General features: G+C 34.9%; 1 protein-coding gene across 2 annotated transcripts in view; it reads left to right on the forward strand.

Moving 5' to 3' along the window:
* STAT4 (signal transducer and activator of transcription 4) overlaps positions 1-19,882 on the forward strand; it is a 133,011-nt gene that overhangs the window by 90,264 nt on the left and 22,865 nt on the right. The window contains exons 11-14 of one of the 2 annotated variants that reach the window (XM_074302830.1): positions 1,957-2,016; positions 2,349-2,366; positions 2,453-2,546; positions 5,384-5,428. In XM_074302830.1, the coding sequence (XP_074158931.1) occupies positions 1,957-2,016; positions 2,349-2,366; positions 2,453-2,546; positions 5,384-5,428 (217 nt within the window). The remainder of the gene's footprint in view (positions 1-1,956; positions 2,017-2,348; positions 2,367-2,452; positions 2,547-5,383; positions 5,429-19,882) is intronic. The other variant, XM_074302831.1, reaches the window with a different exon arrangement.

Below are 19,882 nucleotides of genomic sequence, written 5' to 3' on the forward strand. Positions count from 1 at the left end.
TGATAAAAGGCCTTTTATCCTAATATAGGAGCACTTCTTGGTCTTCAGTTTTTATCAGGAAGTTTTGAAGTTCCTTGGGTGACAAGTTAAATATGAGATATTTCTTGATCAACTTTTTTGGGGGGAATGATAAAACATAAATATTAACAAAAATAGTATTTGAGAGCAAACTGGATAGGTCAGTCTTGGACTCAGGAAGACTTGCCTTCAAATCTTACATTAAATCTGCATGCTAGTTGTCGTGTATTATTATGGGCAAAGTACTTAATCTCATTTACTTCAGACAATTCCTCAAGATGATGTTTCAGATGAATTGCCAGTCTGCACATCATTAGAGGAAGTTTTCACATCAGGACTTCCTTACACTGATGAAATCATAGGTCTAGACCATCCTGTAAACTGGACCTGAAATATTTTCAGTCTCATTTAAGAATACATTAGCAATGCCAATGAATAGCACAATCTGCAAATGTGGAACAAGTTACAAGGACATGAAAAATATGTATAAAAACTGGGTAATAATTCTAATAAGTCAATAGAAAAGCATTATGGGAGAAAAGAACAATTAGACTACCTTATATTATTATTTTTATGCTGCAATTATGAAAGAGAACTTACTTAGCTAAAAACTTCTACCTTTTTTCTTTTAAAAATGGTTTTTGAATTTAATAAACACCCAAAATAAGGTAACATTTGCACATATAAATCAGAAGAGCAAAAGAACATTGGCCACATAGCTGCGAATCTGCATCATGTTCAGCAAACTTCTCCCTCCATGTGTACAACACATTCAACATGGAAATTTCAAAGTTGTCCCGCTTGGCTGTGTTTCTCACTGACCTTCTTCTGTTCTCTTCTGCCTATATTTTAAAATGAGAAGTTCTGGTATTAGTTGCTTCATCAGTGTATGAAGTTGTTTGTATTTCAAAAAGAATGTTTAAATTTCAGGCAACTAAAACTCATCACCAGATTCTAATCTCAGCAAGGATTTTCATATGCAAGGATTTCTGATCAAAGGATAAGGTTTTCCTTAAACAAATGTTTAGTTTTGGGGATAAGAAGTATAAACAGAAAGACAATTCATTAATTTTTACAATATACTTCCTTGTTCCAGACATTAAGTTGATTTTATCACACATATATAAAGAGAGCATGGGAGTGAACTTGAAAGAGCAATAGGCTTAGTATGAGAGAATCTGAGTTCAAATTCCCTCTCTGTTAATTCTGTTTTATAATTTAGGGAAAGTAATTTAGATTCTCTGAGCTTCAGTTGTCATCAGGTAATGTGCATTAATATAGAATTATTTTAGCATCTTCATTATTTAGCATCATAATGACACAGCTAGGAAGGATATAGTTATTTATTTCTTAAAAGTTGGGTCTTCTAAGTTTGTTAAAGTTGTTTTTTCTTGTTGCTAAGAAATTGCACACTCTGATCTTATAAGTACCTATTTACTGCACAATCTTATGTTGCCTACCAGAAGCCTAGGCAACATCACTGTTGTCAGTAAGACATATGGATACAAGCCAACAAATGACTATTTTTCTCAGTAAAACTACAAAGACTTTATTTAATATGTTTGTTAATAGTTAATTCTTCTTCAAAGATATTTCCCAAGGTCTAAGCCAGAATAATGCACGTAAAATTGAATTCCCAAACTGACCAATGTTGATATTATTTTGTTCATTTTGATGAAGTTGGCTATGCTAAAACAATATTGAGAAAATATATTTTCCAGATGTTAGCCAGATAGCATTAAGACTAGCTAAATGAATGGCATTAAACTGGAAAACTAAGTCTGTAAACACTGATTTTCAAAAGACTTGTTGGACGCTTATGAATGCAGGTGATTCTGACATTAATTGCATTATAACTTGTATATATTTTTATAACAACATATATTTTAACATATATATAGCCTGATTTTTGGTCATGTTTTTATTAATTTGTTTCAGACTTCTGATTAAATTGCCTGAACTGAACTATCAGATAAAAGTTAAAGCAACTATTGACAAGTAAGTGGATATTATAAAATAAGTATTAATGTTGACATGTATAAGATATAAGAATATACAAATAAATATGATTTATAAATGAACCAAGACCAAGTAATATACTCTTACAAGTGAGGAGGTTTATGATTCAGTCTTAAAAATTAAGCATTAATGAAATAAAAACATTTAATTTTTAAATATGAATATATAGATAGGGATCTAATAAAGACTTAGAGAATAATTTGGTACAAGCAATTGAAATGGCATGCTAGTTACTTTTTAAAAATATGTCAGCATCACATTAATATAATGAACAGATGGTCTTAAAGAGTCAATCTTATTTGGTTTTGCAGGAATGTTTCAACTGTAAGGTAAGAAATCTCCCTAGACAATTTTTAATAGTTTCTGAATTGTATTATATCTGCTACCATGTAAATAGCAAAAATCTGTTTTCTAGCAACCGTAGGTTCATCCTTTGTGGAACACATGTCAAAGCCATGAACATTGAAGAATCTTCCAATGGTAGTCTCTCAGTAGAATTTCGACACTTGGTAAGCTTGATAGCTAGTATTATTTCCCTAATGTACAATGCACAATACTGTTCTTCGTTGATCATTGAAAGAGATATAGGCTATTTATACTTTCACTAGAGAAAAATGCTTTTGTAATAGTTATCAGAACACCAGGCACTTAGTAAGTATTCAGGACCTATTATGGTGATGAGGAGGATTAGATGTTGCTGCTGCTGCTAATTATGACAATGATGACAGAAAGAATCAGTCTGTCCCACAAAAATCATAATATTTATTCTTCATTCTTGTTATTTTTGTTGTAACAGAGAAAAGATAATATCCAATAGTGGTGTATTTGGCTTAAAAACTCATCTTTAGATTATCAGTTTTAGAAACACAGAGGTTCTCTGTCATGATTGCTAAACACAAATCCATCTGGAATAGAAGCCAGAAAGCCAAGTCCTCCTTTCTGCTTATAGATCAAGAACTCAATTTCCTTCTCTTCCTTTAAGCTAGATTTCTTTTCCTATTGTTGCCTTTTGTTCCCCTTTGTTTACTTCCTAGATCATTTTCCAAAGACCTTGCTGCTTTTCCTTAGGGGTATAACTCACAATTCTAATGAATGATATTCAGGATATACCTATTCCAAGTGTGCTGAGCATAATTTGATGTGGTCTCTGACTTCCAGAAGTTTCAATCCTGTAAAATCAAAGGATTCTAGAAATAGAAGGACTCCAAGTCCACCAAGTTCAACTTCTCATTTTATAGAAGAAGAAGCAAGACCCAGAAAAGATTTTAAATACCCAAGGACACATAGATAATATATATCAAAAGATGTATTTGAATTTGGGTCTTCTAATCTTAGCAGCAATGCATCAGCACTGCTCTCCCTTACCCCATTCCCACACTATTCTGCCTCCTTAACTGATATGTGTGTGCATATATGTGTATGTGTATATATGCAATATATAAACATGTATGTGTGTACATATATATGTGTGTATACATTTTAGAGGGGAGGGAAGGACAAAGAGAGAGAGAGAGATCATTGTGGATCTTTGCCAAATCATGACACTTTGTACAATATCAACTTTGGTTTGGAGTTTTGATAAATGATTTGAGTTGAGTTATTTCTATGGAAATCAAATAGCTCAGTCCACTTAGCAGAACACCCAGCAAATATAGGTGCTTAAGAAATTTTCATAATCAGCATCAAATATTTATTGAAATATATATAGAGATTTCATGTCACTAAAGTGTCACACAGAACTTAACAAAGTTTTGGTGAGGTTTGAGTCTTGCTTTCAAGGAACTGATGAAAGGTTTTCATTATTTGGAAATGTAAAGACAAAAAAATAGAGACAAGAACATGGGCTGGAAGGAAGGAAAATTAAAGAAATCATCTGGGATGGACAAAAGCTGCCTAAGCACAAGAGAAGGAATAACAAAATAGATCATCAGGTTTTTATTCTTCTAATTCAGTGAACACAGATATCACAAAAGAGATATATGTTTCTAGTATAGGTTAGCCCCTTCTAACTCTGATATATTATTCTATTTTATTTTATCACATATAATATATAAACATGAATATATTTGTGTATATTATATACATGTAAATATATAATGTGTATGTATATAAACATATATATATATACATATGTATACATGTATACAAAGTAGCTGTTTCCTGACAATATTTCTTCCTTTGAATCCAAAATAGATGAAAGATTTCACACCATAGTGATAAAGAAGGGTGAACCAAGAAGCAAACAAAAGTTTATGCATGCATAGATTTTAGAGATTTCAGTTCCTTAGAAACCATCAAATCCCAATAATCTAATTTTCCTGTGGCTCACATAGGGGAAATGATTTTTCCAGTATCACATAGCTAGTTATTGTCAGAGTGGGGACAAGAACCCAAATCTACTAATTAGTCATCCAGGATCCATTTCCTTTGTAAAGAAAATGTTGTCTCTTTCATTCTATTGATGACTTTGCTCTATTCCTACTGCCATTTTTTACTTTGTCCTTCTGTCCCTACATATATCACTCTTGGAATTTCCTCTGATCTGCTCTTCATAGTCATAAATCAAGAAGAAAAAATGTTATTGACATCGAGAAATATGTGCATTGTTAACCCGTAAAGCAATAGAGGATTCTAGGAAACCTAGCCCTGCAAATTCTCTACAACACTGGTATCAAATTCAGATAGAAACGGGAGCCACTAAACCATACATAAGGATCCTATAGGCTGCATTCTGAGTTTTAAAATTAAATTTTATATTTCTTTCTGCTATGTATGTTTTTGTAAATAACTTCCTATCACATCTTAATCTGGTTTGAGCTACGTTCAGAAGTGTTTGGGGCCATATGAGGCCCATGGACTGCATGCCTGACACCTCTGTTCTACCATATCATCCATCTGCATGGGGAAGGATGAGATTCATTACCTAGTAATTCAGGCAATGTGATTTTTTTTTCCAGACAGAGAAAGTCCATTAGTCAGGTAGCATTTATTAGTGTCTCCTATGTGCTAGGCAGATTCTAAATGTGTTCTAAAAGTTCTTGTGTCCATGTCTTTTCTCCAAACTTAGGTTTTAGAAAATGCAAACTTAAAAATATCTTTATTTCACTCAATCATCTCAGTACAATTTTGGAAACCACAAATAAACCATTTGGTGACACAGGATATTGTACTAAGTTGTAGAATCTGGGCAGATCTCTAAGTTTATCCTGTGGTAAAAGTGCAAGATACATTTAGGTCAGTGCTTTAGTGACAAAAAAAGATTACCAAAAAAAAAAAAGTGTAGCATGTGTCATTGGTGGATGCTCATCTTCTTTGTCTAAATACTCACTATGTTTTCTTTTGCAAGCAACCAAAGGAAATGAAGTCCAGTGCTGGAGGCAAAGGAAATGAGGTATGTCAAGCATTGTAAGACAGTTAATAAATAGACACTTTTGAGAGGAATAATAGAGAGGAAGTGACCCTGTGATAGTAATGACATTGGCTAATGGTGACAAAAGCTAATTTTCCCACAAAATAGAAATTGATATAAAAATAATGAAACTAATTTCATAAACATACTTTACACCATGAGATATTACTTACTTTTTTAAAAAAATCAATAATTTTCAGAGAAGAATTCATCAAAGGAACAGATGATGAAGAAAAAGGGAAAGAAACTATATGTTCTAAAATGTTTATAGCAGCTCTCTTTGTGAGAGAACTGGCAAAGAATTGGAAATTGCTGGGATACCCATCAAAAGGCGAATGGTTGAACTATGTGACTATGATGTACTACTGGTGTGATTTCAGAAATTATGATCTCAATGATCTTAGAAGAACATGGAAAGATTTACACAAAATAATGAAGAGCAAAATGAGTAGACCCAAGAGAACATTGTATACAGTAACAATAATATTGTATACAGTAACAAATGACTTCGAGTGAATAAGTCACTTAAACCATTATAAATACTCAAATTGACTATAAAGAACATGAAGAAAAACCCAATGTACATCCAAAGAAAGAATTGATAAATAGAAACATATACAAAATAATTTTACATATATACTAACATGTATCTAAAAATGGCAGTGTTTAGTTTGGGGGAGAGGAGAAAAAAGACATTTACATGATAACCTTATTATATAATCAAAAGATATAGCAAATTATACATAATAGATGTGCATTTCCATGTGCTATGATCTTTTTTCTTATACTTTGTTATACGATTGCTTGTTTTATTCCATAAAATAAAATAAGTAAAAATTACACATTAAAAAACATAGTCAACATATACAATAACATGTGGAAAAATGTTTTAAAATCATTCTGCAAACATAAAAACTTGCATATGTTGGATATGTGTATAATAATCTACTGGGATTTGTCATTGTTTGATAAGAGTCAATTACAGTTGGACAGTTAATGTATTTAGAGAATCTTATGCTCACTCTTCTCATTTTTGTCCAATTGACTTATTGCATCAAGTTGTGAATCTTCTGATCAAATTTCCCATGGGATATAGCTTAAATAGAAGAAAAGCCTGTATATGATTCTTTCCATGGCACACAAGGTGTTGCAATCTTCAGTTTCAATGTTTTGCTCTTCATTGTGGACTAATGTAATCTAGGATGGGTAACATTCTGGAGATGACTATCTTAAACTTGAACTTTATGGAAAAATCATATGTGTATATTCAAAATATGAAACTAACTATGCTATAATATAATGAATGTAAGGACTGCACAATTCAATAAGCCAGGAATTGTGTAGGGCTAGGAATACACACTTGCACACACACACACACACACACACACAAAGAGTTCTTGTCCTCAAGAAACTTGCATTCTGAAGGGGAATAATAATATCTAAATAAAGAAATAGAAAGTAAATGCAAATAATTCTAAGAGTAAGATACAAGGAGACTCTGGTGGAGATAGAGGTAGATCAGGCAAGGCTTCATATTGGTGGTAGCACTTGAGTTATCTTTTAAAGGAAGCTAGGGATTTTATGAAATAGAGGTGAAGAAGAGCAGTGTTCCAGGAAGGAGAGACAGTTTTTGCAAAAGCACAAAATTAAGAGATCAAATATCATGTGCAAGGAACAACATATAGGCCACTTTGCCTCATACATAAAGTTTGTGAATGAGAGTGATGTCCAATCAATCTGGAAACATATATTAGAACCAGATTGTGAAAGATTTTGAATGCCAGACAGAAGGGTTTGTATTTTACCCTAGAGGCAATAGGGACCCTCTGAAACTTCTTGATCAGGAGAGTGACATGATCAAATCTATGCTTAAGAATTATATCAATTTGGCAGCTGTTTGGAGGATAAATTAGAAATAGTAAAGACCAAATAGAAAACTGTTATAGTAAACTATCCAAGAAGTGATGAGCACCTGCACTAAAGAGTATCTGCATAAGTGAAAAGAAGACTGATCCAAGGTATTGTAAAGGTAGAATTGACAAGACTTGACAACTTTTTGGATAGATACAGCAATGGAGAATAAAAAAATAAGGATGACTGAGCTTGTGAAAGGAAATCAAAATCATCCAAAAAGATGATGGAGCTCTCAACTAAAATAGGAGAGGCAGAGGGAAAAATGTATTGGAGTTTGGAAAAGACAAGGTATTTTTGGGAAATGGTGAATTCATAAAAACTTTACCATTAAGAAATTAATTGCACATCCTACTTTTATCTAGTTTATTTTGTGTCAATAGTATCATTTAGTCATTCAGAATTAAGAAATAGTGTCTAGTCTTAGCTTTGATAGTAGCTGAATATTTTATTTTGGTCAAAACATTTAGCTAGTTAATGATACAGTTTATCTATCTGGAACTCGAGGAGAATAATAGTTGACACTCCCTACCTCACAAGAGAGATAAACATAAGGGTTAGTGGGAAATACACTAGATTTAGGATAAGTGTTTTGCAAAGCTTCACATGTGGTTTCTTAATTATGGGTGGAGACAAGAGAAAGAAACGAACTCAAAAATTAAAAAAAAAAATCTAAAAAATTTTTGTTTTGAATGTAACTAGGGGAAAATATTAAATTAATTAATTGATTAATTGTAGGTTTAAGATAAGAAGCCTAGGTTTGACCTTGCATAAATCACTTAATTTCTCTGAGCACCAGATTGCTTATATGTAAAAAAATGATGATAATGACCCTTGCCTCTCAGGGGTTTTGTAATGATCAAATGAGATTACATGTGTAAAGTCAGGACTTGTGGTATAGTGGAAGGAATGCTGGGTCTCAGGTCAGAAAGGCACTTCATGAGTTCAAAGTTAGTTTCAGATACTAGTGTGTGAACCTGAGCCCTAGATAATTACTAGTGTATCATCCTCTTTGCCTCAGTTTCTTCATCTGTAAAATGAGATGGAGAAAGAAATGGCAAACCACTTCAGTATCTTTTCCAGGAGTTTTCTTGATAAATGAATGGGGTAATGAAGAGTTGGGCATAACTGAAAAGTGACTCAACAATCATAAAAGCACTATGTAAATGTTACCTATTATTATTCTTATTGATTATTATTTTGGTTCTCTAGGTCTATATGATGAATTAGGAAAAAAAATCTCTTAGCTGTCTTTAGGTTCTAAAATCTAGAAATCAAAATCAGCCTAACTCTAAGATAGAGACTGGTTTTATGTGTGGCTGGTTCTTTATTGTCACATGTATACATGAGTTTCAAATTCTTTGGAGGAAATGTACAAATCACTATTAAACCAGAGATTAAATCAAATCTCACAACAGGGGCTACAAGGTCGGTCCAATACTTCCTTGCTGTTTCCTCTAAGATTATGTAGCAACTTAGTCATCCCCATAAAACATTGCTTATCCAATGCCAAGAATGCATTTCTTACATCACAACAGATGAATAATTTTTCCTCTATCCTAGGTTTTTCTCAACATTTATTAAGTAATTTTTCACAATACTATTCTAGAGATTAATGATAGAGAAATTAAAAGTTATATAGCCCCTGATCTCAAAGAATTTATGATCTAATTGCAATATTAGATAAGAATATAAATAAGATGTTATACATTTCAGAGGGTTTGGGATGCTTATGTCCCTTCCCTCCTCAAGAAGTTTCAATAACGCCCTGTTGCCCCTAGTATAAAATAAAGCCTCCCCCACTTGTTATTTAAAGCCTTTAACAAACTGCCATCAACCTCTCTTTCTAAGCTGAATCCAGTTATTTTATGGTTCATAGCCAAACTATACAAATGTGTGTTGCCCTACAAATAATTGCTAACTCCTACTTCTGTACTTTTGCAAAGATTTCCCCCCATGCTTGTTATACTCTTTCTTTTCACTTCAGTTCAAATGTCACATCCTCCAAAAGGCTTTTCTTAATTCCCCTCCCCCCCATTATTAGAGCTCTTCTTCAAATCAATGTAACATATATATATATATATATATATATATATATATATATATATATATATATATATATATATATATATATATATATATATATATTCTGATTTACGAACATATCACATTCTTCTGGGGAAAAATGTTTTTTTGAGAGTAGGAACTGTCTCACTTTTGTACTTGTATCTTTGGTGCCTAGCACAATACTTTGTCCATAGTAAATGCTTGCTGATTGATTAATTGATTGACAAAGGTACCAAAGAGTCAAAATGAAGTGAGAATGAAATTCAAGGAAGAAGAGATCAATCCCAATCATGGCAAAGTTTGATCGGGGAAGAGAGCTGTTCTGAGACTTGAAAGAATCTTATTCTTTTTTCAACAAGAAGAATCTGTTCTAGGTATAGTGGAAAGCATGTGCAAAAATAATAATGTGTAAATGAAGAGAAAAGAATGAGATTGGCAATTGATAAATGGTTCAGTATAGTTTCCATTAAGAGTAATTTGAAATAAGGGAAGATTGAAGCCAGATTGGAGGAGATCTTAAATACCAGGATATAGAACTTGAACTTTATTTGGAAAGTACTGGGGTGGGAAGAGGCAGGAAGAGGCAGAAGATTGGCAGGGAAATGAAATAATGAAGATTTTTAAATCCCTAAAGTCTTACTCAAACCTACACTTTAAGAGGGTGGGGGGTTCAGTTTTGTTTAGTCTTGGGGATGAAATTTTCTTTTGTTTTCTTTTTGCAATTGTGTGAAGGAGAGAGAGAAAGCTGAGAAACATCAAAGAAAAAATTGAACTGGGGAAATGGGTGGGGACATGAGGGTATGAAAACAAAAGGCATCAAGGCTATAACATAAATAGGACTTAATTGGATAGATTGGTAAGGAAAGGAAAAGATTCAAAGAGAAAAGAGAAAAAAAGATCCTGGGATCTTTATGCATATTTCAACTGAAATTATTGAAGACAGGATAACCTTCATATCACTAGAAGGAAAAGTACAAAATAAAGGATTTACTATGTCCCATGAACACTACCAAAGATCTATGCAATCCTCTGGAACACTGTGTCAAACACAAATGAAAATGGATCCTAGAGCCCACCATTGAGCAGTGAGTTTGACATCTCTGCCTAGACTGGAGGGCTAACCTACTTAGAGCACTAATTTGGAATTGAAGTTCTACTGGAAAGAAAACATACCTGGGACTGCAAAATGATTAACCTCTTCTAAATGGATCCATTGTTTGTCCTCATAATTGACCATAGTAATGAAGGACAAGAATTTCTAAGTTTGCTTTTTCAAGTTGTGTCCAGCTCCATGGCCCAATGATTGTTCATTTTCTTTCCAGAAAGCCTGATAGGAAACTCTAGTGGAAATCCTCTACTTGTCCAGAGGCTACTCCAGCACTGCTTCTGGCATTGCCCTTTTTTGTAATCTTAAAGTTTGTTGGATGTTCTGAAATTTCTCCTCATCTTTGTGGTTAAGAGGCTCCCCCATAGAAAATCATCCTATGAAAAAAACCCAAGATCCTTCTCCATGTTGGCTGCTGTTCTCTGGTAACTCTTTAGTTTATCTGTTTTAACCAGAACAGAACCCAATAATTCAGATTAAGTTTGATAAGAGCAGAGGAACTTTTATGGAACTTTTATTTCATTGTTTCTAGAAGTCCTGCCTCTTTTAATGCAGCCCCAGGAATGTGTTAACTTTTTTAGCTAGCATTGATGATTCTAATTGAGATTGCAGTCCAGATAGTTTACAGACAAATACTGACCAAGCATCCTTCTTTTTCTATTTGTGAAGGTAATTTTTGCACTCAGGTTTAAGGTTTTATGTTTATTACTACTGAATTTCATCTTATTAGATTCTGCCCAGTGTTTATCCTTTCAAGATCTTTCTTGATTCTGATTCAGTTAAATTTATTAGCTATCCACCCTCCACCTTTGTCCACAATGATCTAAATGTAACCCCTGTTTATTTTCAATATTTGTTCCATCACCTCCAGGTTTTCTGAATCAGACCATTTCTGGCTTTTCTTTGGGCTCCCCCTGTTGACAGAAAGTGGCCTTTGACTGTCCTTTTGGGGAAAAAATCCAGCAGCCTAAAGGTTTCAATATTTTAAAGTTTTGTTCTTACATAAGATATCAGCACTATATTATTGCAACTTCAAAAGTTACAAGAAAAATTGAGAAACCAAAAAATTAAGGGAGCAGGGTTTAGAAGAACTGTGAAATGAAAATGAGGTGAATAGAAAATAAAGAGTCAGCCAGGCAATGAACACCCAGAAAGAATAGTATCAGAAGATTAAGGCAAAGGTGCCATGGTCAGGGTCAGTTTAATGGAAGCAGAAGATCCTCTCTGGCCATTTCAAGTTTCAAGGCTTTGACAAAATCATTTTATCTTTCATTTGAATATTTATTCAGGTATATGTGATCAGGATATATAATCATACAGGGAAGGTATCCAAGATGAGGAGCAGGACCACTTCTGTGATACTTGTTTTCTCTTTGATTACTGATATTTCAGGTGGGGAGGAGATATTGTTACTTTCTTTGATGAGGATTCAGCCCCTTCCTCTCCACTACCCTAGAGGACTCTATTTCTATTAAAGGGATCTAGCTTCAAAGAAATGAAAAGGAATTCTTTTTTTTTTTTAATTTTTTTTATTAATAATTTTTATTATATATATATTTTTATAATATTATCCCTTGTATTCATATTTCCAAATTATCCCCCCCTCCCTCTATTCCCTCCCCCCGATGACAGGCAATCCCATACATTTTACATGTGTTACAATATAGTCTAGGTACAATACATGTGTGTGAATATCATTTTCTTGTTGCACAATAAACATTAGAATCCGAAGGTACATGCACCTTGGGCAGACAGATATTAGTGCTAACAATTTACATTCACTTCCCAGTGTTTCTTCTCTGGGTGTAGCTACCTCTGTCCATCATTGATCAACTGGAAGTGAGTTGGCTTTTCTTTATGTTGAAGATTTCCACTTCCATCAGAATACATCCTCATACAGTATTGTTGTTGAAGTGTACAGTGATCTTCTGGTTCTGCTCATTTCACTCAGCATCAGTTGATGTAAGTCTCTCCAAGCCTCTCTGTATTCCTCCTGCTGGTCATTTCCTACAGAGCAATAATATTCCATAACCTTCATATACCATAATTTACCCAACCATTCTCCAACTGATGGACATCCATTCATCTTCCAGTTTCTAGCTACAACAAAAAGAGCTGCCACAAACATTTTGGCACATATATGTCTCTTTCCGCTCTTTAGTATTTCTTTGGGATATAAGCCCAGTAGTAGCACTGCTGGGTCAAAGGGTATGCACAGTTTGATAGCTTTTTGGGCATAATTCCAGATTGCTCTCCAGAATGGCTGGATTCTTTCACAACTCCACCAACAATGTATCAGTGTCCCAGTTTTCCCACATCCCCTCCAACATTCATCATTATTTGTTCCTGTCTCATCTTAGCCAATCTGACAGGTGTGTAGTGGTATCTCAGAGTGGTCTTAATTTGCATTTCTCTGATCAGTAGTGATTTGGAACACTCTTTCATGTGAGTGGATATAGTTTCAATTTCTTCATCTGAGAATTGTCTGTTCATATCCTTTGACCATTTATCAATTGGAGAATGGTTCGGTTTCTTATAAATTAGGGTCAGTTCTCTATATATTTTGTAAATGAGACCTTTGTTTTTAAAAATATTTTCCCAATTTGTTACTTCCCTTCTAATCTTGTTTGCATTAGTATTATTTGTACAGAAACTTTTTAGTTTGATGCAATCAAAATCTTCTATTTTGTGATCGATAATGATCTCTAATTCTCCTCTGGTCATAAATTCCTTCCTCCTCCACAGGTCTGAGAGGTAGACTATCCTCTGTTCCTCTAATCTATTTATTATCTCCCTTTTTATGCCTAAATCATAGACCCATTTTGATCTTATCTTGGTATATGGTGTTAAGTGTGGATCCATATCTAATTTCTGCCATATTAATTTCCAGTGAAAAGGAATTCTTTTTCAAAAATAAATAGGGAGCTGTAGACTACCTTAAAGTACTACATAACTACATAAATGTTGGTTGTTATCATTATTATCTTAGAGGTGACCCCAAATCATTAAATCAGTGCTTCCTCTGGAAATGCTTAGAATAGAGCTAAAATATAGGATTCAACTGAAGTTGATAAGAAGATTCCCCCCCACCATATCTCATGAAAACACTTTAAATAACAAGTATGTGTCAGGTATAGAGTAGCCTTAATTTTATTCTGTAGAGAATATATAAAGAGGAGCCTCAACCATAGATTGAGAATTGAAGAAGTCTCTGGGAGAAGAAAATTGTCTTGATTGTTTATAGGATCTCTTCTTGGGATGAAATGAAGGTTGTCCTGTATTCACTACTATCTATCTAAAGGCTTTTCTGGGGAGCATAAAGGACTCCCAGTAACTAATAAATAATCAATAAAATTTTCCTCCCTCTCCAGTGAGCCACTATGTGGTGCAGAGGACAGAGTACAGGAATCAAGGTGCAGATACTAGCTATGGAACCCTGAGCAAGTTAGTTAACCTCATCTATAAAATGGAGGTAATAATAACACCTACCTCCCAGAGTTATTGTGAAGATCAAATAAGACAAGCATTCTAAAGTGCTTCTTAGCACAGTGCCTGCCACATGGGAAAGAATTTATATATATGATGCTACCCATAGAATCTTCTTTTTATAGAAGACTGGATTCTAGGATGACATTGCCCAAGAAATCCCTCCTCCTCCATACAGAAGGCAAGGGTTCAGGAACATTCAAAGTCCTCCAGAAAACTGCTCTTTCTATTATATATATATATATATATATATATATATATATATATATAAACAATGGTCCCATTGTTCTGATAATTCTATAATTTTATCAGTGGGAGTATGCACTCCACAAATTCAAATAAACATACCTCCACAATTTTTCATTCAAAGTAATTTTTGTCTATGAATCTACCCAATGATGTAAATGGTCCAGGGAACAGAGGGCTAGATTTGAAGTCAGGAAGATCTGAATTCAAATCTGTCCTCAGACTTACTGGCTAGATGACTGTGAGCAAGTCATTTAAATTCTGTTTGTCTCATTTTTCTCAAATGCAAATTGGTGATAATAACCTACCTCCCAAGGTTGTTGTGAGAATAAAATAGGATATTATTTGTAAAGCACTTAGTACAGTGCCTCGCACATTGTGTAGATTTAATAAAGACTTATTCCTTTCCCTTCCTTAAGTCTTGCATACTCACCATGTGACACTAAACAAGTCACTGGCCCTCTTCTTGTCCTACATAAGACTCAAAGACTATAAATTATAGTGCAAGGACCAAGCTGGATCTGAGAATGTGGAGGTGTGTTCCTAGTCATAAGTTCTCAATAGCCATGAAAGCACAGGTCTAGTCTCACAATAACCCTTGGGTGACTCACAATTTGGGCTCCTTAGAAATAATGGTATTTCATGATTCATAGCCATAAAACATCACGTGAAGAAGAACACCAATGAAGAAAAAAATAGGATTTTATTTCAGGGAAAGCATAGTATTATTGAAAGTTCTATAGAATCTCCCAAACATAATATAGCCTAGTTTTCTTCTGTTTAATTCTGGCCAAGTTCATTGTTCATCTCCAGTGTTTGTCCAAAATAAAGATACTCATAGAGACTTTGTTTTTCCTATGTGGATAGTTCAGGCCAAACTCTTTTAAATGATTTTAGGCCTCATTTAGGAGGCTTAGAAATGTTAAAGGGCTTAATGAAGTTAAAGTAATGTTTTTCACCATCTGGAGGACCTCCTTATCTTTGGGGGATTCCTCTTCTGTTCGGTCTCTTTGCTGAACATCCACCATGACAGAGTCATAGCAACATGAGACCATAGGTGAGAGGAACCTTAGTTATCCAAGACAGCACTTTTATTTTAAACTTTAAGAAACCCGAAGAAGTTAGATAATTATTCAAAATCACATAAACATCAAGTGGTTGAAATGAGATTCAAAGCCAAATCATCTGACTCCAAATCCAACATTCATTCCATTGGACCAATAGCAAATAGGTTCTTACTGTACACCATCCTACCCCAAGCTATTAGTAATCAGGGAAATATAAAACAAAATTATCTCCATGGTTGCTCCTTTACTACAATTTTACATGTTCTTAATATTTTCATAAGGCATACACTTTGTTGGAGAAGAGCCTTAAGGCTACATTTTGCTCTGTCAAACCAAATGCTCTTTTAGTCAACAAATAGGAGGATCTTTATTGCTCTGTACCTTTCACTCCACTGTGTGACTATTAAGATATGGTAGGTCATAGAAGGTCACTTGCAAAAGCTTGTTTACTTTCTTCTTACATAGTTATCAAGAATACCCCAAATAATCAACAAACATTTATTAAAAGCATACTGTGTGCCAAGTGCTTTGTTAGGCACAGGTGCACATAATGCAACTACTTTGGAAGAACTTACAATCTAGTAGGGGATATAAAGCATAAATAGAACATGAATAAATACAAATACATACATAGTTAAATACTAGGTAGCTTGGGAGGAGGGTACTAGCAGTTTCGAGAGGGATCAGAAAGTGCTTTGTGTTTGTTACATCTTAAAATACTAGAGACTTTACATGGTATAAATAAGAAGGGAGAGCATTTTAGCCATTTGGATTGTTGTTGTTGTTGGAGCAATTTGGTAGCACAGTAGATGAAACATAAGACCTGGAATAAGGAAAAGGTGAATTCAAATCCAGCCTAATCTACTAGCTACATAGCCTCTGGTCAATGAGCTGAAGCTCATTTTATGGAGTTGGAGAAGGAAATGGCAAACCACTCCAGTATCTTTGCCAAGAAAACTCTAAATTGGGTCATAAGGAAACATACAGGACTGAAAATGACTAACCAACAACAAAAGAAGGGAGAGCATTTCAGCCATTTGGCAGAGGCAATGAAAAATCACAAAGATGAAAGATGGAGTTTTGTGTGTGAAAAACAGAGAGAAAATCAGTTTAATGGATGGCAGAATGAAAAAAGAACAGTAATGTTCAATGAGGCTGGTAAGATAAGTTGGGGCCAGGTTGTACATGGCTTTCAAAACTAGACAAAGAAGTTAATTTTTAATCTAATAGGCAATAGGAAGTCATTGGAGTTGATTGAATAGAGCTTTGAGAGAGTGAAGTCTGTACTTAAGGAAAATTATTATGGTAGCAGTGTGTAGGAAGGACTAAATTATGGACAGACATGAAACAGGGAGAATAATTAGGAGAACATTGCATTAATCTAAGCAAAAAATCCTGAAGACATATCTCAGGTTGATAGTTGTATGAGTAGAAAAAAGGGATCAGAAGCAAAAGCTGTGGTGCATGTTTTCTTACCTGAATATTTATTGCATGACTTGGGCAACTAGGTGGATAAAGCACCAATCTTGGAGCTAGGAAGACTCATTTTCAAGAATTCAAATCTGGCCCCACACATTTATTAGCTACCTATCCTGGGCAAGCCACTTAGCCCTGTTTCCTCATCTGTAAAATAAAATGGAAAAAAACCCGGCAAACTACTCCAATATCTTTGCCAAAAAAAACTCAAATGAAGTCACAGAACTGAAATGACTGAAACAATAATACCTATACAAAGTCCTTTCTATCTATAAATCTATGTTCCTACAATATCTTCCTAATCTCTTTTTTTTTTTGAGCAGTAATAATGTCCATGATTTTTTCAGGATCGTCCTCTCTTTCATATATCTTGAGAATCAATGCCTCAAAATTCTCAAAATACATGACAATCCACATAGGATTTTCAGAAAGTGCTATGGATATCCACTTGTAGGGCAGTGAGCACTTTAGGATCATTTAAAGCACCCATTTCCTAAATGTAATCAAACCCAACCTAATCTCTTTCTATTCAATTATCAGTTCAGATTCTCCCTCCACATAATAAAATAAAACAAAGCAAAACTATTACCTATACAAATTAAAATGAATTCAATTTCACTTTGTTTTAAGAATTTTTTTTGGAACTCTACAATATTTTTCCACCTCAGTCCAAGAAAACTGGGTGTGGACATAAATCCAGGTTTGGACATTACTGCCCAAAGTTGTCTAATTGTTCTTTTCTCAAATCCTCTATTTTGAGAGAATTCTCTGGTGTCCTATCAGCCACCTAGTCAGGCGCCTCCAGATCAGGATCTAGCTTTGAGTTAGAAGGCTTCCTCAATTGGAAATAAATCTGGGAAACAATCCTTTTGTCATGTGCCCCATTGAATCATCTTTCCCAGACTTCAGAAGTGCTGATTTAGCAGGGAGCCAGCTAAGGTGCAAAGACTGAAATGTGAAAACTGCCTCAAGAGAGACGTTTGAATTGTAACCCCCTGTACTTGCTCTTTGTCATCAGGCCTTGGCTGATAAATAACAGTTTTACCCACAAACTAGAGGTGTTGGATAATCCTGTTTACGTGGTAGAAAGTTATGAGGTATAAAAATGTTATTAGCCAAGGTAGGGGGAGGAGACAATTCAGAACTTAAAATGTAACTGAAAAAAATTTAAACTTAATTTTTAAAAGATGCAATGAGTAGTTTGTAGATGACTCAACTTTCATTTAACAAAATACCCAGATTTTTTTTCATAGCCCAGTGTTCTTAAACATAGCTCCAGCTTTGACTTCCTAACGTATCTAAAGATTTTTCTCTGTAGTCATTTCCCTGTAGCTTGAAAGATTGTTTTTTAAAAAATAAAAGATGGAACATGAGCTACATTAATAAGTTTTTCCTTATTATAACATACAATGTTGATAACACATTCTTTTATTTTGTCAAAGGTGCTTTTACTTGCCCAACATCACATAGCTAGAAAGTATCTGAAGTCAGATTTACATTCAAGAAGATGAGTCCTCCTGACTCCTGTGCTGTACTATGTAACTGTCTGTTGTGAAAATACAGCTTATATTATAGCCATACAACATTGTCATCAAAAGATCATAAGGGGGGCGGAGCCAAGATGGCGGAGAGGAAACACACGACTCAGTGAACGTCCTCACTCCCTCACAACCAATTAGATAAATTAAGTCTCAAAATTAGCTCAGGATTGATAGATACCACAAGGACTGGAAGCACGACTTACCAGCTGAAGAGAATCTGGAGTTTCAACAGGAAAGGTCAGTTCTCAGGGGAGGAATAAGAAAGACCAGCACAGACGGTGGGGTAGGGGCACACTGCGCCCATTGCGCTGGGAAGGGCTCTGGGATCAGAGAAGCTACTGAGGTAAAGGAATCTGGCACAGGCTGTTAGCTCTTCTCTGCTAATTATTTAGCAGTTCAGAGGAGAAAGCCAAAATATTTTAAAACTCAGATTAGATTTTCCCCGATCCTGGGGGGGGTGACTCAGCAGAGAATCGGCACCAGGGGGTGTGGCCTCAGCTACCTCCTGAGAATAGTTAAGAGACTGACAAGTGGGTGGATACGGCCCAAGGCAACACACACTGCCTAGCTTAGCTGGAGGGAGTGGAACTCAGCTCCAGGAAGTCCCAGAGAAGCGGAACCTTTGAACTAGGGACCGCGGTTTCTGGCAGACACTTCCAGTTTGAGCACAGGGGCTTCTTACGTCACCTGCTGCAGACACCCACTCCCCACCCGGACACATAGGCTGAGCTTCCTGCAGTCTTCACTATTCTACGCCCTCGAAGCACAGCAGTGCTAATCACCTCTGAGGCACTCCCAGGGAGAGGGTGGGGAACTCTCTCCCAGAGCTCTCTCTTAGCTCAGGCTCAGGAGCCGCTGCATCCATCCCGTCTGGGAGGAAGCTGGTAAAGAAGTAAATAATTTCCTACCCCAGAGACAGACCCCAAAAGATTTTTTTTAAGTATGAACAAAAAAGCTAGAAAAACCATAGATTCCTTCTATACAGAGAAAGAGCGGGTGTCCAACCCCAAGGAAGTTGACAGCAGAGAATCAGATAACAACCTAAAGGGGAACGATTCCTGCCCCCCATCACATAACTCTCTCCTAGAAGAAGCTCTTAAGAAATTGAGGGAGATCGAAGAAAAATGGGGAAAAGAAAGGGAAGTTATGATAGAGAATAATAATGTCCTGAAATTGGAGTTGGAAAAAATAAAGAATTCACAGGAGATGCAGGGAAACAAAATTAGTGAATTAGAAAAGGTTAAAAAAACACAGGAAAGTAGGATTTCTGAATTGGAAAAGATAAAAAAGTCTCAAGAAAATAGAATTTCTGAATTGGAAAAAGAAAATAATTCTCAAAAAAAAAAAATTAGGGAAATGGAAAAAAACTCAATAGAGCAAAATAATTCATTTAAAAACGAAATTGGGCATTTACAAAAAGAACTAAAAACTGTGAAAGAAGAAAATAACTCCTTAAAAGTCAGGATGGAACAAATAGAAATGAATGATTCACAGAGAACCCAAGAATCAGTCAAACAAAACAAAAAAAATGAGAAGC

Source organism: Sminthopsis crassicaudata, chromosome 3 (assembly GCF_048593235.1).
Source record: "Sminthopsis crassicaudata isolate SCR6 chromosome 3, ASM4859323v1, whole genome shotgun sequence".
Taxonomy (NCBI): domain Eukaryota; kingdom Metazoa; phylum Chordata; class Mammalia; order Dasyuromorphia; family Dasyuridae; genus Sminthopsis; species Sminthopsis crassicaudata.